Raw genomic sequence first — 27230 nt, forward strand, 5'->3', positions numbered from 1 at the left:
ACTGGAAGCACCCTTAGGCGGGAAGCTAGCCTTATTTTCAGTAAACTGGCATTACATCACAACAGACAAGTGGATTTTGCAAACAATAGACCAAGGTTACAGGTTTCACTTCCATACTCTACCAGGGAAGAGAGGAATGCCAAACCTACCTCCAAATCAAAAGGCAGAAGCTCTAACACAAATAACTCGATTATTAAAGATGAGAGCTGTAGAAAAGGTACCACCTATGGAACAAGGACAGGGATTTTACTCCAGACTCTTCCTGGTACCAAGAAAAGAAAGCAAATGGAGACCTATTCTAGACCTGTCCACTTTAAACACATTCCTCATTGTTCCAAAATTCAAAATGCTGACCCTACAGCAGCTTCTTCCCATGTTGGGCAAGGAGTCTTGGCTGGTAACTCTAGATCTCAAGGAGGCATACCTGCACGTCCCCATACGACCAAATTGCAGAAGATACCTCAGATTTCTTGCAGGATCAGAGCATTATCAATTCTCAGCATTGCCCTTTGGCTTATCTACTGCGCCCAGAGTGTTCACGAAATGCCTGGCATCAGTAATTGCTCATTGCAGGCTTCAGGGAATCCAAATCTACCCTTACCTGGACGACTGCCTGATACAAGCGGACAACAAAAACAAACTAGCAGAAGACTTGAAAAGGGTAATTTATCTACTTCAAGCCCTGGGATATACAGTCAATATAAAAAAGTCAAGGCTGATACCATCCCAAAGGATAACCTTTTTGGGTGCAGAGCTGGACACATCGACACAGATGGCATTCCTAACAGTAGAAAAACAGGAACAACTCCCTCTCTACTTCTTGGCATTAACAAAGCAGGACCATCTAACAGCAAGAAAAGTCCTGCAAGCTTTGGGCTTCATGGCATCCTGCATAATATTGGTTCCACATGCCAGACTGCATATGAGAAAGTTAGTGGTACCTAAGGAAGTTATGGTCTCAACACAAACAGCCTAGAAACCCAAATTCCAATAATCCCATGCCTGAAGCAAGAATTCCAATGGTGGGCTCAGACCCGTCAAAGGATTACCCTTCCACACCACTCAACCAAGCCAAACCAGCACAACGGACGCCTCAGACCTCGGTTGGGGGGCCCACATGCTGGACAAGTGCATACAAGGTCTATGGACTCAAGACCAGCTGTGCCTACACACAAATCAAAAGGAAATGCTGGCAGTAAAACTGGCAATTCAGACATTCAGACCATTTCTTCAAGGCCAACTGTTGATAAGGACAGACAACACCACAGTTACGTGGTACATCAACAAGCAGGGAGGCACGCATTCGTACCCTCTATGCCGGATGGCAGTGGACCTCTGGAATGTGGCCCTGAGCCTCAACATCCAGTTACAAGCAATTTTTCTACCAGGAAAAGAAAACATCCTAGCAGACATGCTAAGCAGAACCACCACGGATGCCCACGAATGGATGCTGCATCCGGACATCTTCAAAACCATTACAAGAAAATGGGGTCTCCCAGAAATAGACTTATTTGCATCCCCACGCAATCACCAACTGAAGAAATTCTGCACAAGGACGTACCACCCACTGGCTTGGAAAGTGGACTCCCTATCTTTCAGTTGGAAAAACCTGACAGCATATGCATTTCCACCACTTCCTTTGATGCACAAGGTGCTATTGAAGATCAAAGAGGACCGTCCAAGGATCATTCTTATAGCTCCAGACTGGCCAAGACAACATTGGTACCCATTACTGAGGAGCATGTCTCTGGAACAAATATGGCCTCTACCTCTAGTTCCCTTGATGTTAACGCAGAGCAACTACAACACCCTGCATCCAAACCTGAAAACACTGCAGCTGACTGCCTGGAACATTGCATAAGACCAATTAACCCAAATTTATCCCAAAGGGTTAAAGCCATTATCTTGGAGGCTCGCAGGCCCTCAAGGAAAAATTATTCAGCTAAATGGAAAAGATATCACATTTGGAGTACTGCAAAAGGAGAAAATGTGTCACTGGTAAACATAGCCAACATCATGGAATACTTGGCAGAGCTCTTCCACAACGGCCTGTCCTACTCTTCCATTAAGATTCATGCATCAGCTATTTCAGCAGAATACGACTTGGATCCCCCAGTCTTCTCACATCCTCTGCTCAGGCAGTTTCTGAGAGGAATTAAAAATGTAAAACCACCTAGGAAACCACCATTACCAGCATGGGACTTGAACTTTGTGCTAGAAAAATTGACACTCCCTCCTTTTGAACCAGCAGCAACAGCAGAATTACAATACTTATCCTGGAAAACTGCTTTCCTACTTGCAATCACTTCAGCAAGAAGGGTATCTGAGCTACAGGCGTTAATGGCAGTACAACCCTTCCTGATCTTCCATCAAGATGGTGTCCATGAGAACAAATCCTACCTTTATGCCTAAGGTGGTCTCCAGAGTATCTTTGAATCAGGCTATCCACCTACCTACATTCTTCCCCAACCCACAGAACAGGGGAGAAAGACTGTTGCATACCTTGGATGTACATAGACAATTACGCTACTACCTGGACAGGACCAAGGACAATAGAAAAATTGACCAGCTACTGGTAGCATATGCAACAGGAAAGGAGGGAAGAGCAATTTCAAAACAGACAATTTCTAAGTGGATAGGAAATTGCATCAGATTTTGTTACTCCTACCATGGGAAGAAAACTCCAGAAAACATCAGGCCTCACTCTACAAGGGCTACAACCACTACCACAGCTTTTCTACGAGGAGTGGCTACCAAAGACATTTTAGAGGCTGCTACTTGGAGCTCCGTGCATACATTTGCCAAGCATTATAATTTACCATTATACTCTAGATCCCGAGCAGGTTTTGCCACTGCTGTTTTGCAAGGGATCCTAGCTACACCATAGCTCTATTTCTCCTCCTCCCCCAGTTTGGCTATGGTATTCTACCCATTTGTAAGGACTACAGATGCATCCTTGAAGGACATAGTACAGTTTTGTACCTACCATAAATGTAGATGTCCGATAGGAATGCATCTGCAGTCAGGATTACCCACCCTCCTTCCCCTCTGTGGTACTCCTAGGGTATTTTCCCATCTTGTAGCTAGCTGGGGGAATCTATTATGGTGTATTTGTTTGTATATATGTACATACATGCTTACTTTTTGTTTGCTCTCTACTATTTGGAATCATTTGCATTTATCCAAATTTAGCCTTCCTAGAGGGCACCTGGCATCTGGGGCAAGAAACACTGAGGAAAATTGCGTCGGCTGATGCCTTTATACCCGAATAACTGCAGCTATGATGTCGGGTGAAGAGCGACACCAGCCGAGGCCAGACCCAGACTTTGGAATCCGGCCGACCGAAGGGTTGCCTGACGACAGGGCAACCCATTTATAAGGACTGCAGATGCATTCCTATCGGACATCTACATTTATGGTAGGTACAAAACTGTACTTTAATTGCATTTCATGTGGAAAGCAAATAACACATAAGGATTTCCACTCTTTCTGTATACCTTGCTTATGCCCAGACCACAACGTCTCGGCCTGCCGTTTTTTGTGCTAGATTCAAGAAGCGCACTATTAAGCGCCGGGCGGAGTTGGCCTTCATTATTTTGGCAAAAAATTTAATTATGTCGTTGGATACTCCGACTCCAAATTTGAGCAAAAGAAGCAAAGATAAGGACCGACATCCGAGGTCCACCGACTACTGAGACCATGCTTAGGCCGACTACCGGTTCTCAGCGAGGCGCCTACGCAGCCCCCGATTACCGATGAAACTACATTACCGGTGACTTCAGTACCCGAGGCCGCAGGCTCCTCTGTCCCCATTCCTACTGCAAATACCGACGCCACTCTTGGCGGGGAAACTCAGAATTTAGACAGGCCTGCCATTTCTGAAGGCGTCTTCAGGCCTTCCACCTTCTCTATTAAATCTTTCACTGAATCTAAAGCAGCCATGAAAACCAAAAGACAGGGTCCTCAGACCTCCTCTCAAGGCCCCATGCCTAAAAAGCAGATGCTTAAAATGGCTGAGGATTTGATTACTCTTATCAGGGGTTCTCAACCCCCCCTCTGACAAAAGACCCAGATTAGAGGAAGACTACCCTTCCTCAGATCAAGCTTCTATTACCTCAGAAAACTCTGAGGACCAGGATTACGCCAATTCCCCTTTCGAATCCTCTGATGCTGAGGAGTCTATTCCCTCTGTCCCCCCCCCCCCCCCCCGAGGACTACTCTTTTGGGGAAACCCTGCATACATTGAAGGGAACACTTTCACTGGAAAGGCCAAGATTACTCAGATTCCAAGAAAAGGCTCAGGGAATTTCTACTGCTTCCCCAGCATAGGCCCCTGGCTATCCCTCCTGTTTTAGATATTTTGGATGATGTGTACACAGAAGCCAGCCTTAATCCAGATTCTTTACCAGCTCCTGTTAAACCAGACCGGTATTACCGGGTTCCTGATTCTCACCAGTTCCTATATAAAAGCCATACTGCTGACCCAGAAACTATTTCACAGGGTCCCAAGGGAATTAAGGCCTCTACTGCTAAAAACCCATTACCTTCAGAGAGATTCCAGAGCATTAGAAAGGTGGGGGGAAAAGGTGTATACCTCGGCCACTTTAACCATGAGGGCATTATTTTATTTTTTTTATTTTTATTTATTTTACATTTGTTGACTGGTCTAGTCTAGCTTGGATACATGTCCATTTTCAGTAGAGGCCCGAGGAGTTAAGCTCCAGAGTGAAGTAGTACATTTACTATATTACAAGAAAGTAAGGAAGGAACAATATGCAAAGAGTACACACAAAAGTGAGCCAAAAAAAATTACAAGCAAGGTTATCCAGTTAACAATATAAAAGATTAATATAAATTTTTTTTTTTTTTTTTTTTTTTTAGTAGTTTGAAGGGGAGGTTAAAGGGGAGAGTGTGTAAGATAAGAGAGGGGAGTTAGGGTTATAGGATGAAAGGGATTTGTCTGAAGGCATAGAGTGTTAGTCAGGATTACTGCAGGGCCATATGTTAAAGTATCAACAGTTTTTGTTATCTCGGTTGAAAAGCAAAATGACACAACCAGAACAACCAGATTTGAAAGAGTTGCAGGATTTGTTGCATGGTGCAGAGCAAGTGGGTAAACATACCTTGCAGTGTGACTTTGATGCTTTAGAGGCCTCATGTAGAGCTGCTGTTACAGGGTCTGTTATACGTAGACATGCTTGGCTCAAAGAGCAAACCTTACCAGATCATGTCAAAGCAAAATTATTAGATGCACCACTTCAAAAATATGTATTGTTTGGTGTTAAAGCTGAGGAGGTACTAAAGAAAATGGAGGAAAAAGCGAAATCAATGCAAACAGTGAAAGATTTCCTGCAGGTACAACCTCCACGTTTCAGCAGAAACTGGCCTTCAAAAAATTGGTCCTTTCCAGCCACGGACAGACCTCAAAGGGGCAGATACAGACGCCCAAGGGGTAGAGAGCAACCTCAAGGATCTTAGAGCAAGACGGTGGCAAGCACCAACCCCAAGAGGTGGAGAAGATAGATCACAGTCATTTAGAAAACAGACACAATGACTTCCCCCTTTACCTGCCAAGCAAAGCTTTAATGGCAGCACCTTTGGGCGGAAAACTGGCATTATTTTCAAAAAATTGGCATATTGTTACAAAAGACAAATGGATTCTGGACATTATAGACAGAGGCTACAGGTTACACTTTCACACCCTTCCAAAAATGAGAGGCATGCCAAACCTGCCACAAAATCAAAGGGCAGAGGCACAAAGACAAATTTCCGCTCTCATGGACATGAAAGCGATTCAAGAGGTACCTGCAAAAGAACAAGGTCAAGGTTTTTACTCCAGACTATTCCTGGTACCAAGGAAAGACAAAGATTGGAGACCTATCTTAGATCTATCCATCCTAAACACATATCTACAGGTGCCAAAATTCAAGATGCTCACATTACAGCAGCTTCTTCCCATGCTGGGCAAGGAGTCTTGGCTAGTAACATTGGACCTCAAGGAGGCATACCTGCATGTCCTTATCAGACAAGATTGCAGAAGATACCTCAGATTTTCTTGCAGGTTTAACCCATTACCAATTCTCTGCATTGCCCTTTGGCTTATCTACTGCGCCCAGAGTGTTTACGAAATGCCTGGCATCAGTAATCACCTTCTGCAGACAAGGAATACAAATCTGTCCATATCTGGACGACTGCCTGATCCAAGCGGACAGCAAGGACATACTATTGCAGCATCTGGCGTTTGTAATAAAACTGTTAAACTTCCTGGGATACACAGTCAACAAAAAGAAATCAAAACTAAAACCCTCTCTACAAATAATTTTCCTGGGTGCCAGCTTGAATACAACCACCCAGATGGACTACCTCACGCCAGACAAACAAGGGCAACTGTCTCAATACTTCAGCAAAATGGCAACTTTCACCAGGCTAACTGCAAGGAAAGTCCTGCAGCCTCTGGGATTCATGGCATCTTGCATCCTACTAATCCCATGTGCAAAGCTGCATATGAGGAAGCTTCAGTGGTACCTAAAAAACTTACGGTCTCATCACAGCCACAGCTTGGAAACAATTATACCACTCATTCCATGCCTTCAAAAGGAATTTTTGTGGAGGGCTCAAGCATGCCAAAGAAACACAGGACTCCCTTTCTGTGTACATCAAGCAACTCAAATCATCACAGCAGATGCCTCAGACTACGCCTGGGGAGCACACATGGCAGATCAGTGCATTCAGGGAAAATGGTCCCAAAAAGAGAAGCACCTACACATCAACCAAAAGGAGATGCTAGCCGTGCAAAATGCTATTATGACCTTCAAAGACCTACTGCATCCAGGCCAGCTATTGATAAGAACAGACAACACCACAGTGATGTGGTACATAAACGGGGGATCTCATTCATACCCCCTGTGCAGGCAAGCCATGACCCTATGGAACACAGCACTGGAATTGCAAATTCAACTACAGGCACAATTCCTGCCAGGGAAGGAAAACACACTGGCAGACAACCTAAGCAGAAATATGACAGATCCACACGAATGGAAGTTGCATCCTCAAGTTTTCACAGATAACTCTGGCATGGGGACAGCCAGACATAGATCTATTTGCTACCCACAGAAATTACCAGTTGAAAAAATTTTGTTCAAGGACCTATCATCGACAGGCCTGGAAAGTGGACACACTCTTTCATGTGGACAACATTGACAGTTTATGCCTTCCCGCCTCTTCCTCTACTGACCAAAGTTCTATTAAAAGCCAGAGCGGAGAGGCCGCAAATGATTCTCATTGCTCCAGACTGGCCAGGACAACACCTGGTATCCACTCCTGAAGAGCCTGACACATTCCCCACCATGGATCCTACCTCTAGTCCCTCTTCTGTTGTCCCAGCACAACTACAAAACCCTTCACAGCCAGCTCAAAACTCTAAATCTAGCTGCATGGAGAATTCCTTAATTTCCCAACAGACTCTCCTCTCCAAGGAGGTGCAGGATGTCATCTTGGAGGCCAGAAGACCTTCTACGAGAAAAGCCTACTCTGCCAAATGGAAACGATTTTGTGCCTGGAATCAAGAAAAGGGCCAGAATCCTTGGGTAATAAATATACCTCAAATTTTACAGTACCTAGCTGAGATGTTAAATAGTGGACTTTCCTTCTCCTCCAAGATCCATGCTTCAGCCATTTCTGCACAATACAACACAGATCCTCCTTTATTCTAACATCCTCTCTCAAGGCAGTTCCTCAGAGGGGCAAAAAATATAAAACCCCCAAGGAAACCACCAGTCCCTGCTTGGGACCTCAACTTCGTATTGGAAAAGCTGACCCTTCCCCCCCCTTTGAGCCAGCTTCTTCAACAGAGCTACAATACTTGTCATGGAAAACGGCCTTTCTTCTGGCTATCACCTCAGCACGCAGGGTTTCGGAGCTACAGGCCCTCATGGCTGTACAACCATTCATCATTTTCCATCAGGACGGAGTTTCCTTATGAACCAACCCTACCTTTATGCCAAAGGTAGTATCCAGTGTAGCTTTGAATCAGACTATCCACTTACCTACCTTTTATCCAAATCTACAAAACAAAGGGGAAAGACTGCTACATTCCTTGGACTTTCACAGACAACTTCGTTATTATTTGGACAGGACAAAGCCATTCAGGAAATCTGAGCAACTCTGTGTCCTATGCTACAGGTGCTCAAGGAAAGGCTATTTCCAAACGGACAATTTCAAAATGGATAGCCCACTGCATACGCTTTTGTTACTCATTTCATGGAAAAACTGTCTGCATGCATCAGATCCCACTCCACCAGGGCCACAGCTACCTCTGCAGCTTTCCTCAGGGGGGTCCCTACCAAGGACATTTTGGAAGCAGCCACTTGGAGTTCAGTGCACACTTTCTCCAAGCACTATTGCCTTCCACTATACTCTAAATCTAGAGTGGGTTTTGCCACAGCAGTCTTGCAGGGCATCCTCTTTCCTCCTAGTTCCACTTAGTGCCTACCACCTTTACTTATCTTTGGGATTCTTCCCATCTGTAATGACTGCAGCTGTATGCACGATGAACATAGTACAGTTTTGTACCCACCATAAATGTAGATGTTGGTGCTCATTCAGCTGTAGTCCAGGTCCCCCCCCCCTCCATCCCCTCTTAGGACAGGCCTTATGACAAACACCTTATCATACAACCTATTTGGGGTATTCTTTTATGGTGTATTTGCCTGCAACTACTGTTTTTTGATTTTTCTGTATTGCATGTTTGCATAACATTGTTTTGCCTTCCTTCTGGGGGCACCTGACATCTGGGGCAAGAAAAACTGAAGAAAATGGCGTCTGCTGCCTCTTTTGTACCCCTGCCGCACTGACTGGGAAGAAGCAATGACAACCGACGCCGGACCTAGACTTTGGAATTTGGCCGACAGCGGACCCGCCTGACGGCAGAATAACCCATCTGTAATGACTGCAGCTGTATGAGCACTCTATCATCTACATTTATGGTAGCTACAAAACTGTACTTTCTCCCTCCTCGGAGCTTCGACGCAGGTGAGCTCTGCTCCTACATCGGCCTCTGAGCAGTCTCCCTTGATGAGGAGAAAGGTTCCTATTTCTTCGGAACCGGAGCTTTCTCTGCATCGTGGCAGGGATGCCTTCGATGTCATGTGGAGTGTGCTCCAGGACACCCCGTTGGGTGTTTCCTCTTCCGAGGCCTCCCTTGATCACTCAGAGGAGCCCCCTCGGAAGAAGTGCAAGAGGAAGCACATTGACTCCCCTGAGTCTGTCTCTTCTGATACAGACTTAGATGAATCGGAAGGGTCCCAGAGATCCCCCTCTGAAGATGTTTCCTTCTCGGACATCCTGGAGATGCTCAAGCAGAGGGGGAACTGGAATCCCCTAGCCCCTTCTGAGGATGAGTCTGTATTTCTGGATGCCTTCGGTTCCCAAACTTCCACCGCCTGGGTGTCTCCGCCTTTCGATCCACTTATGACAGTGGTGGCTTGAAAGGCTTGGTCAGCTCCCGATAGTGAAACCAACTCAGAGACGACCTAGTAAATTTATTACAGCACCCCAGGATAAGCAGTTCCTTTCAAAAGGTGTTCCTGTTGATGCTATGGTGGTAGCAGCAGCTACCAAAAGTTAGCGGAGACCTCTTCGTCTGTCCATCCCCCTAACAAGGAGTCTAGGATGATGGACAGATATGGGAAGCGAATGTTCGCTTCAACGACCTTCTCTGAGGTCACTGAACTACCTGTGTCATTTTCCCAGACTTCAAAGGGATCTCCTTAAAGAACTCTGAGATGCACTCCAAGATCCAACAGCTGAGGGAGCACAAGCCAAGGTAGCTTCCCAGGTAGCGACACTTAATTATGTTAACTCCTCCATGAGGCCCATTTCCTAGAGCCGCTGTTACTGCGGGGCCCTTAGGAGGCATGCCTGGATGCGGATGTGTAACTTTGCGGAACCCTTTCTAGCTCCCTTTGATGGTTCCTTTCTTTTTGGACCACAGGTGAGACACCTTGACTAGGTGTGAGTAAGAAGGCAAGAGACTCTGCCGTGGGAGTCTGTTTTTCCACTCTCTCTAGACCCTACCCCAAGGGTCAGAAGAGTGGTAAGATGTGGTTTTGTAAATCTCGGGGAGCCTTGCCTGACACATGTAGTGATTCTTTCCTCCATAGGCAGAGGGGGAAACAATAAGAATAGACACCGCCCTACTGGTAGCGGGGGTCTGCAGAACCAGAGCAACCGAGAATCCTTCTCTGAGCCCTTTCAGCATCTCTGAATGGTTGCCCGGCTGCTCATCTCTGGAGGCAGTCGGGGGAAGACTTTCGCTGTACCCAAAAGCCTGGCGAAGTTTAACACAAGACGGATGGGTACGGTCCGTTATATCCACAGGATGTTCATGTTTCACTGTTGCAGTCATTACACTTGGGTTATCCTGCTGGCAGGCTACCCGCAGTTGGCCTAAATTCCAAAGTCCTGGTCTGGTGTCTGTTGCTGTCGCCTCTTCCCTGACGTCAAGTGCGCCAGGGGTATACAAGTTGCAGCCGATGCCATTTTCTTCAGTATTTCTTGCTGCGTGGTGCCCGAAGCAAAAGCAGTTCGCAAGTGCCGGTCGGCCGACTCATGAGATTTTCGCATTTGAATTTCAGATCCGAAGTCTTCAATAAAACTAAGTACCCCGTTTCAGGTTTCTCAATGGGTACCTGCCACCTAGCCTGTACCAATGGAAATCCTTCTGTTTTTAAGTATAGGTTTAAGTGGAACCATATTATTTAGCCCAGGGAAGCCATCAGCTCTCAGGTTTACTATCCAATTAATCTTTCTTATCTCAGTGCGATTTACATCCCCTTCCTTAATAGTTTGGGGCATACACTCAATTACTTGAAAAACAAATTTATGTGTAGGATTGGCGGAAATATGTAGTGAAAGTGCATTCTTCAAATCTTGGTTGCTGATGTCTGTTAAATGCCATAAAACGTTATCCTTTAGACGCTGGTCTGTTTTGCCAATGCAAGGTAAACCAAGTGTTGGGTATTGCAATCTGCATGTACATCAGACACATTGTTTATTAGTGATGGGATGACAGAACATATTACTATCAATCGACGTACAGGCTTTGCACCTACTACATTCAAAAGCCCCCTTTCTGTCAGAAGTTTTTTACGATTAAATCCATCCATGCCACAAAGTAATCTCTTGATGTTTTTCTTGTTCTTAAAAGAACATTTTAGATAATTACCTACAGTGATGTTCATCATGTTACACTGCTGCAGTCATTACACTTGGGTTATCCTGCCGTCAGGCGGTTTCCCAGTCGGCCTGAGTTCCAAAGTCTTGGTCAGGCGTCTGTTGCTGTCGCCTCCTCCCTGTTGTCAGTGCGACAGGGGTATACAAGATGCAGCAGACGCCATTTTCTTTAGTCTTTCTTGCCGCACGGTGCCCGAAGCAAAAGCAGTTCGCAAGTGCCGGTCAACAGTGTCCTGAGATTTTCATTCCGAATCCAGAACCGAAGTCTTCTACAAAGCTAAGTACCCCATTGGGGAAACTTTTTCTTGCCTCAGACCGATGTCAGTAAAAGTTAATAACTGTATTTCTTGTGGGAAGCAAATACCTCATAAGGATTTCCATTCCTATTATATCCCATGCCTAGGCCCAGACCACAACGTCACTGGTTGTCTGTTTTGTGCTAGGTTTAACAAGCGCACTATTAAACATCTGATTTTGCCCGACATTATTTTGGTAGAAACTTCAATTATACCATGCCGTCAGAACTTCCGACCGGAATACACAAAAAGCGCAAAGACAAGGATAGGCATCAGAGGCCCAAAACTGACGACGAAGCCTCTTCTAGGCCAGTCGCCGGTTCTCCAGTTTTCAGCGAGGCGCCTTTGCAGCCCCTGACTACTGCTTTTGTAGAACCACAGGCTGCCTCTGACTTCCACGTGGAGATGGCTGGGCCTTCGGATGCACAAGTTATTCAGCCTACCGAGACTAACCTTTCAGAGGGATCCGGAGTAGCTGACCAACCCATAGCTTCAGAGGATGTCTTCAGACCTACTCAGTTAAGCATTAAACCCTCAGCTAAGTCTAAGCCTCCTTTAAAATCAAAGAAACAAATGCAGCATTCTCCAGGACAGGCCTCCATGCCTAAGAAACAAATCTTCAAAATGGCCGAAGACCTAATCACACTGATCAGGGGGTCCCATCCCCCTCCTGATAACAGGCCTAGACAGGATGCAGACTATGACTCTTCCAAACAGGTGTCCATCTCTTCAGATTCATCCTCAGACCTAGGATCTTCTTTACCCCCCCTTATGAGGATTCTGATGCTGAAGAATCCATTCCATCAGCTTCACTGTCTGAGGACTACTCCTTTGGGGAAACCCTACATACCATGAGGGAGCATTTCCACTGGGAAGGCCAGGATTACTCAGAATCCAAGAAAAGGCTCCGACTTCCTTTTATTACCTCAACACAGACCCCTTGTGCCAGTGTTAGATATTGTGGATGATGTGTATACTGAATCCAGCTTAAATCCTGATTCCTTACCTCCAGCCCCTGTTAAACCTGACCGATACTACAGAGTCCCTGACTCACATAAATTTCTGTATAAAAGCCCTGTAGCTTACCCTGAAACTGTTTCTCAGGGACCCAAAGGAGTTAAGGCCTCATCAACCAAGAATCCAGTTCCCTCTGACAGAGATTCCAGAGCATTAGACAGATGGGGAAAGAAAGTATATACGTCTGCAAGTTTAGCAATGAGAGCCTTAAATTGCCACTTTCACACGCTAAAATGTCAGCAATGTTTACTGTCTCAGTTAAAACAAAAAAATGCTTTCCGAATCAGATCCTCCTAATTTTAAAGAAATGCAGGATTTATTGCATGCAGCTGAACAAGTGGGAAAGCATACTTTGCAATGTGGTTTTGATTCCCTAGAGGCCTCCTGCAGAGCAGCAGTTAGTCTCTGTCATTAGAAGACATGCTTGGTTAAAAAACATACGTTACTAGATCATGTTAAAACAAAGTTATTGGATGCACCTTTTCAGCAGGATGTGTTTGGAGTTAAGGCAGAAGAGGTATTGAAGAAAATGGAGGATAAGGCAAAATCTATGCAAACGGTGAAGGATTTCTTACAGGTTCAGCCTCCTAGATTTAGCAGAAACTGGCAAACTAAGAATTGGTCCTTTCCTATTACAGACGGACCTCAAAGGGGAAGATACAGATGTCCCAAGAGGTAGAGGTCAAACACAAGGTCCTTGCAGGCCTCGACAATGGGTTGCATCAGGCCAGAAAGAAGGGGAAGATGGGCCCCAACCATATAAAAAACAGTTCCAATGACTTCCCTCTACAGCTGCCAAACAAATCCCTCTTGGTAGCCCCCCTTGGGAGGAAAACTGGCACTCTTCTACCACAATTGGCAAATGATCACCAAAGACAAATGGGTTCTCAACATTGTATTTCAAGGTAACAGGTTCCACTTTCACACTCTGCCAAGGTTAAAAGGAATGCCAAATCTGCCACCACATCAGTGGGCAGAGGCTCAAAAACAAATTACAGCACTCATGGATATGAGAGCTATTCAAAAGGTAAAAGGTACCATCACAGGAGCAAGGACAAGGATTTTGTTCAAGACGCTCTCTGGTACCCAGAAAGGACAAAGCCTGGAGGCCCATTCTGGATCTTTCATCTCTAAACACTTAACCTGGATGTTCCGAAATTCAAAATGTTGACATTAAAGCAGCTTCTTCCCATGCTGGGCAAGAAAGCTTGGCTCGTGACGACCTCAGAGGCATACCTGCATGTCCCTATCAGACAAAACTGCGGAAGATACCTTAGATTCATAGCTGGTTCAATGCACTACCAATTCTCTGCACTGCCCTTTGGCTTATCTACTGTGCCCAGGGTCTTCACAAAGTGCCTGGCACCAGTAATTGCATTTTGCAGACAGAAAGGAATTCACATTTATCTGTACCTGGACGACTGCCTGATTCAAGCAGAGAGCAAGGACATTCTTCTAAAGCATCTGGTGTTTGTAAAACAGTTAAGTTGCCTGCGGTACACAGTAAACAAAAAAATCAAAACTAGTGCCCTCACAAGAATATTCCTGGGTGCCAGCTTGAACACAACGGCCCAGATGGCTTATCTCATGCCAGACAAGCAAGGACAACCTACTCAATACTTTCAATTGATGGCAACAAAGACACAACTCCCTGCAAGAAAAATTCTGCAGTCCTTGGGTTACATGGCATCCTGCATACTACTAATTCCATATGCCAGACTGCATATGCGGAAACTACAATGGTACCTAAAGAATGTATGGTCTCAACACTATCAAGGTTTGTAAACAGTTATACCACTAAACCCTTGCCTTCAACAGGAGTTTCAGTGGTGGGCTCAAGCTTGTCACCTCAACAAGGGAAGGCCTTTTACACAACCCACAGCCAGGCAAACACTGACAACAGATGCATCGGATTACGTCTGGGGAGCACACATGGAAGGCAAATGTATTTAGGGCACGTGGCCTGCAAAACAAAGGCATCTTCACATCAATCAAAAAGAGATGCTAGCTGTACAAAATGCCCTTGTAGCTTTCAAGGACCTGCTGCATCCAGGACAACTACTGCTAAAGACAGACAACACCACAGTTATGTGGTACATAAACAAGCAAGGGGTACTCACTTTTACCCCCTATGCAGACAAGCCTTGACCTTGTGGAACACCGCTATAAACCTTCAAGTTCATCTGCAAGCGCAATTCCTGCCAGGAGAGAAACACACTGGCAGACGACTTGAGCAGAAACCTCATGGATCCCCACGAATGGGAATTGAATCCACAAATATTCAGAATGATAACACAGAAATGGTGGAGCCCGGACATAGATCTGTTTGCATCCCCAATAAAACTGCCAGCTACAAAAATTCTGCACAAGGAGTTGCCATCCACAAGCATGGAAAGTGGATGCCTTCTCATTCAGCTGGGAGAACCTACAAGTATATGCTTTCCCACCACTAGCTCTCCTGCCAAAGGTACTCATAAAAGCCAGGCAAGAAGAGCCAAAGATGATCCTGATTGCACCAGACGGGCCATGCCAGCACTGGTACCCAATCTTGAGGAGCTTAGCACAAGAACCACCCTGGGTTTTGCCTCAAATCCCACATCTGCTGACAGCACAACAAATACTGCACAGCCAGCTAAAGACCTTAAACCTAGCTGAATGAAAGATTCCTTAGTCAAGCAAGCAATGCCTCTATCCAAAGCTGTTATGAATGTCTTTCTGGAGGCCAGAAGGCCTAGTACCAGGAAAGCCTATTCGGATAAATGGATGAGATTCTGTGCCTGGAACCAAGCTCACAGCCTTGACCCTCTTGTCCCAAACATTCCTCAGATACAATACTTAACTGAGACGCTGGACAAAGGCCTCTACTTCTCATCCATCAATATCCACTCCTCTGCCATCTCTGCTCATTACAGCACGAATCCACCAATTTTCTGTAATCCTCTGTTAAAACAATACCTCAGAGGGGCTAAAAGCAAGACCACCCTGTAGAGCACCTACTCCAACTTGGGACCTCAACTTTGTTTTGGAAAAACTAACTTTACCTTCTTTTCAGCCAGCTAACACAGCAGAATTAAACTATATCTCTTGGAAAACTGCTCTGCTCCTGGCAATAACATCAGCACTGAGTTTCAGAATTAGTCACTAATGGCAGTGGAACCTTTCCTCATTTTCTACCAGGACAGGGTGTCTTTAAGAACTAACCCTACGTTTATGCCAAAGGTGGTATCCAGTGTGGCTCTAAACCAAACTATTCACCTGCCAACTTTTTATCTTAAACCACAGAATAAAGGGGAGAGACTACTGTACTCTTTGGACATTCACAGGCAGTTACGCTTCTACTTGAACAAAACATAAGCTTTCAGAAAATCTGAGCAATTGTTGGTAGCATATGCTGCAGGGGCACAGGGAAAAGCCAAAACAGACTATTTCAAAATGGATAGGACATTGTATACGTTTCTGCTACACATACCATGGAAAACCTGTACCTAGCAGCATTAGATCTTACTCCACCAGGGCAACAGCCACTTCAACTGCCTACCTCAGGGGAGTACCTACCAAGGATATTTTGGAAGCAGCATCTTGGAGTTCTGTACAAACCTTCACCAAGCATTACCATCTGCCTCTATACTCTAAATCCAGAGCTGGCTTCACCACTGCAGTGCTGCAGGGCCTTATAGCCACCCCTAATGCCTTCTAGAACCAGCCACCCTACCTCAGCTTTGGTATTCTACCCAAGTGTAATGACTGCAGCAGTGTAACACGATGAACATAGTACAGTTTTGTACCTACCATAAATGTAGATGTTAGAGTGTATACACTGCTGCAGTCCCCTCCTTCCCCTCTTACTGGCTGGTACGTACCTATGTCTTCTACCCTTACTACCTATGAGGAGTATTTGCTGGTAGCTGTAAGTTGTTTTTTTTTGCTTTTCTTACGTATGTTTTATTAGCAATTGGAATTGCCTACCTGTTTAGAGGCACCTGACATCTGGGGCAAGAAAAACTGAAGAAAATGGTGTCTGCTGCATCTTGTCACTCCAACAGGGGTATACGTCAGGGAGGAGGCGACAGCAACAGACGCCGGACCAAGACTTTGGAACTCATGCTGACTGGGGAACTGCCTGACGGCAGGATAACCCAAGTGTAATGACTGCAGCAGTGTATGCACTCGAACATCTACAATTATGGTAGGTACAAAACTGTACTTTATTTTACTATCCTCCACAAGTATTGGCCAAAATCTTCTGATTACTTCATGTATCAAATAGTTTTCAGTATCATCTGTAAGGGTACTATTAGATAAATTCAGAAAGTTCTCCTGAAAATCAGGAGACAAACCAAAAATCTTGTTGGTGACTCCCCACTGGCCAAGACAGCACTGGTTCCACCCACTTCTCAGTCTAGCCAAGGGCAGTCACCACAACTTACCCCACAAGGTGGACCTTCTTGCAACAAAAGGAGGTACCCTCATCCACCCACACTTGCAGATGTTGTCACTGACTCTGTGGGTGATTAACTTAATTCCCTTTAGGCACCACTACTCAGAGAATGTGTTTTCAGTCCTGAGGGAGGCCAGGAAACCTGCCACAAGAAAATCATACTTGGCTAAATGGGAACGATTTTCAAAATTGTGTCTGGACAAGGGCAGGGATCCAAGCATCACAGACCCCACCCCCCCACCCCAGTCCTTGCTTGTGTGTTGGGTAGTAAAGGGTGGACTCTCTTACTCTTCAGTGAAAGTTCACCTTCCAGAAATCTCAGCCTGCCGCTAGACCCTCCCCTACTAGCCAGGCTCAACTTGAAACTATTCTTAAAAGGGGTCTTAGACATCGGACCACCAAGAAAGCCCATCCCCGCCACCCTGGGACCTTAACTTCTTACTGGAAAAACTAACCCAGTCTCCGTTTGAACCTGCTAGTGCAGCTACTCTGCAAATGTGCACATGGAAGTTAGCACTGCTAGTGGCCATAACTTCAGCCAGAAGAGTGTCTGAATTACAGGCCCAGATGGCCCATCTCCCATACACTGCCTTTCCACAAGGATAGAGTAACACTAAGAATTAACCCTTCATGCCAAAGGTGGTCAATGATCTGTCCTTAAACCAATCTGTTTATCATCCCACCTTCTATCCCACTCCTACCAATGATGGTGAGAGAATACTCCACTCCCTAGATGTGCACAGGCAACTAATGTTTTAGCTAGACAAACCAGAATCCATTAGAAAATCCAATCAACTGTTTTCTTCCACCCACGGCCCTGGGCAAGGCAGTCTCCAAACAAACCATCACATGTTGGATTAGGAAAACCATTTGCCTCTGTTACTCTCACCATGGCAAAAAGCTCCTGCAGGGAATCTAAGCTCACTCCACCAGACAGTGGCAGCCTCCAAAGCCTTTTTAAAAGGCCTGGACACCGCTTCCATACTGGAAGCATCCCCATGGTCCACTATTTACACTTCCACAAAACCCTGCAAGTTAGACTGTCTACAGAGCAACGGCAGGATTTGCCAGGGCAATCCTGCAGGAGTTTTTGGGATCTGCCTCTTCTACCTCCACCCTTCCTTGCAACTGAGTTGTGGTACTCCCACACCCAAAATACTGCAACATAGGAATAGAAGGACATAGAATAGTTGTGTAAAATCTTTCAACAACCATAAATGTCCTTGTCTTCCATGTTGCAGAATTCCTTCCCACCCACCAAAACCCCCTTATCCTCTGTCACAATCACTCGTATCTTCCAGTCTCTGGGGTTCCACACCCTATCCTTTGACCTACACAACCTCAAAAGGGCCCCCTAACCCTATGACTGATATCACTGGCTACTCCTCCTGCTGGGCCTTCCAAGTTCTGAGGGCTGTGCGTGCAGACATCACATTTAAGGTCCCTGGTTTATGGGTCCTACGTGTGACATCCCACGCAACTACAACAACCAAGCTGAAGCTTTTGTGTAGGAGCCGGCGTATGGGTTGCCTGAGGCGGAAAATCCTACACCAAGAATACTGCAACATTGAAGAGACGGGACATCTATGGTTATTGTAAGGTTTTGCACAACTATTTTTCTCTTTCTATTTTGATTTTACAAAGCCTAAAGCATCGTTGCACAAATTCCACCGTGCCTTAGAAATACCGCAGCTGCATTTTGGCTGGTAATGAGACTAGGTCTTTTCCACTCTTCGCAGTTCTCTTTTGTAGTGTATTGCATCTCCCATTTCATTCCTTTTATTTGTGATATAAATTGTTCTGCATTGCTTTTCGATTTGTCTTGTGCATACAGCTTCAGCAGATGTTCTTCATTGTAAAGCTGAGTTGCTCTCACCGCAGAGTTCCTCCTCGTAGAACAGGAAGCTTATCAGCCCTTATAGAAGGGAAACTGGGTATTTACCATGGATATGTTAAAGCTGATTGTAGCCACTGATTCTCTCTAGTGTTTTTTTTTTCCTGTCACACCCATTTATGGTGCCATAACCCAGAGTTTGTTGGATCAGAACTGTCCTGTGCTACCAGTGGGAAGATAGACCAAACAAGTTGTTTCAAGGCACATGGATATTACTCATTTGAACATCAGAGCTGTGCAAACAGAGCTACGCACATGCACGCACACACACACACTGGTCACAGTCTAAGTAGCAACATAAAAAAAACACACAGCTGTTGTCAGAAGATAAAACTATACTGCATAACTGTTGCAAAGCAGATGGGAGATGTTCTGCAGTTAATGTCCAGAACAGACTTAAGTAGCCTGACATAATATAATATGCAAGCAGTGATGCCTGAAAGGAGCCATTATATGGGAAATAATGGATTGGCAGGAAGTTGATGCCAACCCGTCGCGTAGAGCACCTTCACCCGTGAAGGCTGGCTCTGTCCTTTCTCGCTACTTTATTCTAATTTGATATTGACCAACCCAGCTCCACCACTCCGGAACCTTGCTCATTATTGCTTTGCAAATCTCTGTACTTCCTTTAGGAAGATGGTATTAATGCAAACCGATATGAAGATTTTGAAGATTTGAATAATGTTTGATACATGTGTACCTTTTGTAGTATTAGATACCAGTTTTTCATAGCATTTTTTTGTAGCATTGTGCTATGGAGTGCTGTCATGTTTAAAGAGAAATTTACTGGAATTTTCTTTTATGTGCACATCATTAGATTCCATTTCAGAACAGAAGTGAAACTGATTCTTGTAGGTCTATTTATGGTTGTGTGTGTGTGTATGTATGTATGTGTGTATATATATATATATATATATATATATATATATATATATATATATATATATATATATATATATATATATATGTGTGTCTGTGTGTATATGTGTATTTATATATACATACACATTCACACCTGTTGTGTGTGCGTTTGTTTTGCGAACTACAAATTTTTGATCTTTATGTATTAAGGAAAAATTAAGAAAGAAGAGTGAAGATCCAGATCGTGAGGAAAGATTAAGGAAAGAACGTGAAGAGAAAGAGAGAGAGCGTGAAAGAGAAGAAAGGGAGAGAAAGAGGCGGCGAGAGGAAGAAGAAAGGGAAAAAGAAAGAGAGAGGGAAAGAGAAAAGCGTAGGAGAAGTAATTCACGCAGCAGACATTCAAGTAGAGCATCAGACAGGAGACGCAGTAGATCGAGAGACCGCAAACGTTCAAAAAGCCGGGAACGAGATAGGAGTAGCAGGTATATGGAAAGATTTTTTTATTTGTAAGCCATTTTGTGTTCTGTGCTTGCTTGACATATTAGATAAATGTTTACCCTCATTTTTTTCCCTGTGTGTTCTTCAGAGCAGAAGTTGTGTGTGTATATTCATTTTGTGTAATTTGTCTGTAAACTACTAAATTCAGTAATTTTGCTCATGCAGTGATTAAGGGAACATTGAATTGATAGGATGTTCTTGGAAGGTGCTTTGTGGTGGTCAGCACAAGAGTTGTGGAATTTATATGGAATTTGAGAACCAAAAACTATTTCAAAGTAGAGTGTAATGTAAAATGCAAATTAAATATTCTAGGTACAATTGAATGATTCAGCCAGAGATTTATTTGTTTACTGGGAAAGTACAGCTGCATATATGATGACACTTTTTCAGAGGAGGCATGGGGAAAAAATCTGCTAAATGTATTGCATTAAAAAGAGCATCTAAGGCATCTAAAGTTGTGTAGCGTTTTAGTAGCAATATTTAACACATAAGATAACATTTAATATGCACTTGTAGCATTTAGTGGCAGTTTATACAATTGAGTAATTTGTTGAAAAACTTGCAGGTGACATTTTTACATTGTCTGAGTAATAGTATTTTGAGAGAAGTCCTAGGTGCAGTGGCATGATACAACACCTGTTTAATACACTCCACAAAATACCACTCACAGTGGGACTACACTCCTCGCAAATGGATTTATTAACCTAATATACTACCCTTCCTCCGTTCGTAATGAACTACCTTTTCTAGCTACATAACAATAAATGTCCTCCTTAAAGAATGTTCTCTACGTAAATGGAGCTGTTTTATATGCTACTGTCTTGTCCGAAGTAGCATCAAAACTGACCTGGCATCTCAGTTGACCAGGCACTCTGTTAGATGCAGTTATGCTGCAGAGGCCTCTGCTAGATCTGCTGCATCTGCATCTATGCTTCGCAGGTATTCATTGATTCGGTTATAACCATTGCCTGAAGATTTCAAATCTGAAATTCTGGATGCACCACTAGACCACAACCTCCTGTTTGGGAAAACAGTCTGCTGAGCTGTTTAAGAACCTTCAGGAGAAGAGCAAGGAAGCTACAAGACATTAAGCACCTTCTAGTATCTCCTATATCAGAATACTACAGAAACTATCCAGCTAAGACCTATGTCTGACAAATCCCCTCCACTGCTGCTACTCCTTCCAGGCATAGGAAAGGAACCAGGAGGCAAACGTCTTCTCAGCCTACCCACATACTGGAAAATATTAAGATACAACCAAGCACCGTAATACTGGGTGATTTCAACTACCCTGCCATTAACTGGGAAAACTACTCTGGTACCAACACCTTTTTCCAACGGTTCTTGGAATTCATAAATTCCAACACCCTGGATCAACTAATCCATTGTCCCACTGGGGGCTCCAATATCCTAGACCTGGTCATTACCAACATGGAAGATTCTCCACACCAGTGGTCATCCCTTCATTGGTCAGGTGTGACATTAAGCTAATCACCCTTGACATCCCACATCCCACCCCCACCCCCCAGTGAGGAAACCTCCATAAAAAACTTCTCCAAAGCCAACTTTATGCTACTCAAGTCAGAAGTGACTAATTTCATGACACCTATGCAGATGGGAACTGAAAGTCTTGACTGCTGAATCCTACACTAAGGCACTGTACGAGCACATCCACTTGTGCATGAATCGTGCCATCCCAAATGGAACCAAGACACTCTCCTCCAAAAAAAGGAAGCCAGTCTGGTAGTCTGCCATAAACTATACAACAGAAGGAAGAAACTGTTGCAGAAAAGCGGAAAATCCTAGGATGCAAAAAAGAAATCCCTTATCAGCCTCTGTAAGAAGCTGAGATCCCTCATAAAATCCTTCAAAGCTAGTTACGAAAATAAAATTGCTAAAGATTCCAAAGACAACCACAAGGCATTCTATAATTTGTCAAGAATCTAAATGGCAATGCTCAGATCTGCTCTGAGCTACAACAGAATGGCATTAAATATACTGATCCCAAGGATATTGCCAATATCCTGGCAGATCGATTTAGTGCCAACTTCATCCTCTAAAGGGCCCATCTCCATACCAAAAGATTGCCAAATTCTGATAGTCACGGCCACACAAGTAGAAATCACACTTTCCAAAGCTAAAAATACAGAATCCATGGAACCAGATGATATCCCGGGCTGTGTACTACATGAACTACAAAATGAACTGGCACCTCACTTAAGTGTCATGTTTAATCATAGCCTCACCTCACGCTTTGTGCCCACTGAGTGGTGCACAGCTACAGTTATCACACTCCACAAACGGGGATCCACCTTGGATCCCGGAACTACCTTCCCATCAATCTGATGAGCCTGATCTGCAATGGCATGGAATGCGTTATCATGAACTTATAAACGGATATTGGCAGCCTTCAAACACAGGACCCCACCCATTTTGGGTTTGTGAAGGGCCGATCTGGTCTCCTGAACCTGATTGACTTCTTCACATCGGTCTGTAGAGCTGTGGATGAGGATAAGGCGGTCCACACAGCCTGTCTGGATGTCGCCAAGGCATTCAACACCATCCCTCACTCTGGAATCCTAGATAAACTTACTAAGCTGGGCATAAATCCCTACATCACTGGATGGGTTGCAAACTGGCTTACTGACAGAACCCAGACTGTAAAAGTAGCCGACTCCAAATCTAGCTCTAGACTGGTGACAAGTGGAGTATCTCAGGGTTGAGTCCTGGGACCGCTCTCTTGTTTGGCATCTACTTCTCTGAAGTACAGGCCAACATTAAGGGGCTCTGGCTAATGAAGTTTACAGATGACTGCAAACTGGGAGCCATTATTGAATCCCCAAATGATGTGGATCTTCTATAAAAGGTCCTTACAGAAACAGATGCTTGTGCCAGAGCCATGGGCTCAAGCTTAATGCCAATAAATGCATAGTTATCCCCTTTAGGAAAAAAACATGTACCCATGAATTACCACAGCGGTGGCAGTACACTAAACACCTAAAGTGTGATGAGAGACTTGGAGACACAGCTAGACAGTGATCTCAACTTTGATAACCACATCGCCACAACAGTCAGGAAATCCTATCTGGCACACCATCACTAAGGGCTTTTCATTCAGAAAAAAGGAGGTCATTGTCCCACTGTACTCATCCCTCGTCAGACCCATTATAGAGTACAACACCCCGTTTGGTATGTACCTCACAAGACATCTGCAACAGCTGGAAAGGCCGCAGAAATACCTCGCTAAAAGAATCTCAGACCTAAAGCAGATGCCCTATGCTGACAGTCTCTTTTTAAAAAAAAAAAAAAAAAAAAATAAAAACAGCTATACTCTGTGGCATATCATCTACTCGGAGGTGATCTCCACTTAAAATACAAGGCCATGTCAAACCCTAGCTGTTGAGCATGCTCCACTTAAAGAAATCCCAATCAGAGCCACACGCTCCAGGGATCTAAACCTTGTCATCCCAATGAAAAAAACATGCTGGAGGGATAGGTTCCTGACCCAGAGACTCCCCATAATCTGGAATTGACTGCCCATACATGTCAAGCAGAGCACCTCCTTGGCCCTCTTCAGAAGGAACCTTGACGATTGGATGGGAGGTAAGAAATTCACCTTGGGGATCGCGTCCATCGCCCTGCTGGACAAGGGTCCAGGGAAGTAAATATTGTGGGAAGAGCTATCCAGGGAATTGTTATGGCTAGGCTTTTATAGGCCCTAGGTCTGATAGCCTAGTACCAATCTATGAACAAAACAGCCCTTTCAAGACCAAAATGGTACCAACAATGTGTGACTGCCTTACCCATCTCCCTCTGTCAGCCAGTCTTCCCCACTCCAAGCCCTTTTGGAGAACAATCACTCCAGATCGCTGGGTTCTGACAATAGTAGAAAAGGGATATTTCCTATCTCAAAAAGAAAGGCCTACACCAGGGGGCATTCCTCCCCCCCCCAAAAACCAACTACACTTTATTCCACAAATTATACAGGATCCTACTGGCTCATGGAACCACAGAACCTGTCCCCACAGGACAAAATGGAAAAGGTTTCTACTGAAGGCTATTCCTAGTACCAAAAAAGGACAGACCATGGAAGCCAATCCTGGATTTCTTTTCTAAATCTCTTCCTAAAAGGACCCTTCCTTAAGAAATGCTATCCCTTCAGACCCTCCTTCCACTACTGCCACCCCAAGCGTTCATGGCCACTCTAGACCTGAAGGAGGCCTGCCTCCACATCCCTGTACAGCCCATTCACAGAAAGTACTTAATCTTGACTGGGCCCTGTTCTCACTTTCAATTTACTGCATTGCCCTTGGGCTTATCCACTGCACTCATGGTCTTCACCAAATGCCTAGCTCCCAGCATAGTCTATTGCAGGACCAAGGGCTTTCAAATCTATCCCTACCTAGATGATATTCTCATTCTTGTAGAGAAAGAGACCGCCCTAAAAAATCTGCAGTTTTCCATGACTCTACTACAAAGGGTGGGTTCACCCTCAGTCTCCCCAAATCATCCCTTGGACCAGAGCAGGAAAAAATCTTCCTGGGATGCAGGATCTGAACAGACCTGATGAAGGCATTCCTTCCCTCCGGGCAAGGCAATTTCCCTAACAAATCACTACTAGGAACTTATCCAGACCCACCAACGCAAGACAATTCACTTGACTTCTGGGTCTTATGGCAGCCGCTATATTCCTGTGCTGCTGCTAGCCAGGATGCACATGAGGAAGCTAGAGTGGTATCTAAAGAATGTGTGGTCACAACACAGCCACCCTCTAGAGGTCCAGATCCCCTTTCTACCCTGCCTAAAGGCAGAGTTCCGGTGGTGGATTCAACAATTTCAAATTAACCCAGGCCTTCTGCTCCTACCCCCCCACACCAGTTCAACATATGCACAGATGCCTCAGATCTGGGCTAGGGGGCTACCATGAAGGGCCTCAAGGTGCAAGAATGCTAGCAGGCAACCCTCCTGAAAAAGCACATCAACGTAAGGGAAAATGACTGCAGTTCATTTAGCCCTGAAAGATGTTATTGTTTCACTGTTGCAGTCATTACACTTGGGTTATCCTACTGGCAGGCTACCCGCAGTCGGCCAGAATTCCAAAGTCTAGGTCCGGTGACGGTTTGTCGCCTCTTCCCTGACGTCAGAGCGCCAGGGGTATAAAAGATGCAGCCGACGCCATTTTCTTCAGTCTTTCTTGCCGTGCGGTGCCCGAAGCAAAACCAGTTCGCAAGTGCCGGTCGACTCCTGAGATTTTCAAAATTGAATTTCAGAACCGAAGTCTTCAATAAAGCTAAGTACCCCGTTGGGGAAACTTTCCAGACCGATGTCAGTAAAAGTTAACAGTTGTATTTCTTGTGGGAAGCAAATACCTCATAAGGATTTTCACTTTTACTGTATTCCTTGCCAAGGCCCTGACCACATTGCTAGTTGTCGGTTTTGTGCTAGATTCAACCAACGTGCTATTAAGCGTCTGTTTGATTTTGCTTTACATTACTCTGGCTGAAGATTTAACTACATAATGCTGTCGGAACAACAGACCGGAATTAAAAAAAAACGCAAAGACAAAGAAAAGGACAGGCATCCGATGTCTAAAACCGATGAAGCCTCTTCTAGGCCAGTCGCCGGTTCTCAGTGAGGCGCTTTCGCAGCCCCTGACACCCGCTACCTCAGAGCCACAGGCCGCATCCGACTCCCACGTGGAGACACCTAGGCCTCTGGAAACTCCAGGTATTGGGCCTGCGGAAACTATTCCCTCAGATGGGTCCGGAGCCGCTGAGCAGGCATCTGCTTCTGAGGGTGTTTTCAGACCTTCACAGCTTACTATTAAGTCCACTACAGCAGCCAAGGCAAAGTCAAAAACACCATTAAAGACAAGGAAACAAGTACAGCATTCTCCTGGACAGTCATCCATGCCAAAGAAATAGATGCTTAAAGTGGCCGAGGACCTAATTACTTTGATTGGGGGTTCCCATCCCCCTCCTGATAGGCCTAGGCAAGATACTGACTGACTCCTCTGACCAGGTTTCTATTTCCTCCGATTCCTCTTCAGATCAGGGATATTCTCTCCCTCCCTGTGAGGACTCTGATGCAGAAGATTCTATACCTTCAGCCTCTCCACATGAGGATTACTCTTTTGTGGAAACCTGGCACACCATGAGGGAGCATTTCCATTGGGATAGCCAGGATTATTCAGAATCCAAGAAAAGGCTCAGATTTTCTTTTATTGCCTCAGCACAGACCCCTGGCTATCCCCCCTGTGCTTGATATTGTTGATGTTTTCTCTGAATCCAGTTTGTCTCCTGATTCCTTACCCCCTGCACCAGTCAAGCCAGACAGGTACTACAGGATCCCAGACTCTCATAAATTTCTTTATAAAAACCCTGCTGCTGACCCAGAAACTATTTTCTCAGGGTCCCAAAGGGGTTAAGGCTTCCACTGCAAAAAACCCTGTTCCCTCTGATAGGGATTCCAGAACTCTGGATAGATGGGGGGAAAAAGTTTACACTTCTGCTACTTTAGCTGCAAGGGCTTTAAGCTGCCAGTTTTACATGCTCAAATATCAACAATACCTAATGTCTTTGTTAAAACAGAAAATGCTTACAAACTCAGAATGTCCTGGCAGTAAGAAAATGCAGGATTTATTGCATGCAGCTGAACAAGTGGGAAAGCATACTCTGCAATGTGGTTTTGCTTCATTAGAGGCTTCTTGCAGAGCTGCAGTTACAGGCTCTGTCATTCAAATGCATGCTTGGTTAAAAGAACAAAGTTTACCTGATCATGTTAAAGTAAAATTATTGGATGCTCCACTACAGCATAATACTTTGTCTCTTGTTAAGGCAGAAGAGGTGTTAAAGAAAATGGAGGATAAAGCAAAATCATTGCAGACAGTAAAGGATTTCTTACAGGTTCAGCCACCAGACAGGCCACAAAGAGGCAGATACAGATGCCCAAGAGGCAGATCTCAGCCCTAAGGCTCATACAGACCTAAACCAAT

The 27230-nt window shown here is 44.8% G+C and overlaps 1 protein-coding gene across 4 annotated transcripts in view; it reads left to right on the forward strand.

Annotated features, from left to right (window-relative positions):
• LUC7L3 (LUC7 like 3 pre-mRNA splicing factor) overlaps window positions 1-27230 on the forward strand; it is an 884970-nt gene that overhangs the window by 339972 nt on the left and 517768 nt on the right. For all 4 annotated transcript variants that reach the window (XM_044062091.1, XM_044062090.1, XR_006363602.1 and 1 more), the window contains exon 8: window positions 19949-20220. In XM_044062091.1, the coding sequence (XP_043918026.1) occupies window positions 19949-20220 (272 nt within the window). The remainder of the gene's footprint in view (window positions 1-19948; window positions 20221-27230) is intronic.

This window comes from Protopterus annectens, chromosome 2.part1 (assembly GCF_019279795.1).
Source record: "Protopterus annectens isolate FY-2018-M chromosome 2.part1, PAN1.0, whole genome shotgun sequence".
Classification (NCBI taxonomy): Eukaryota; Metazoa; Chordata; order Ceratodontiformes; family Protopteridae; genus Protopterus; species Protopterus annectens.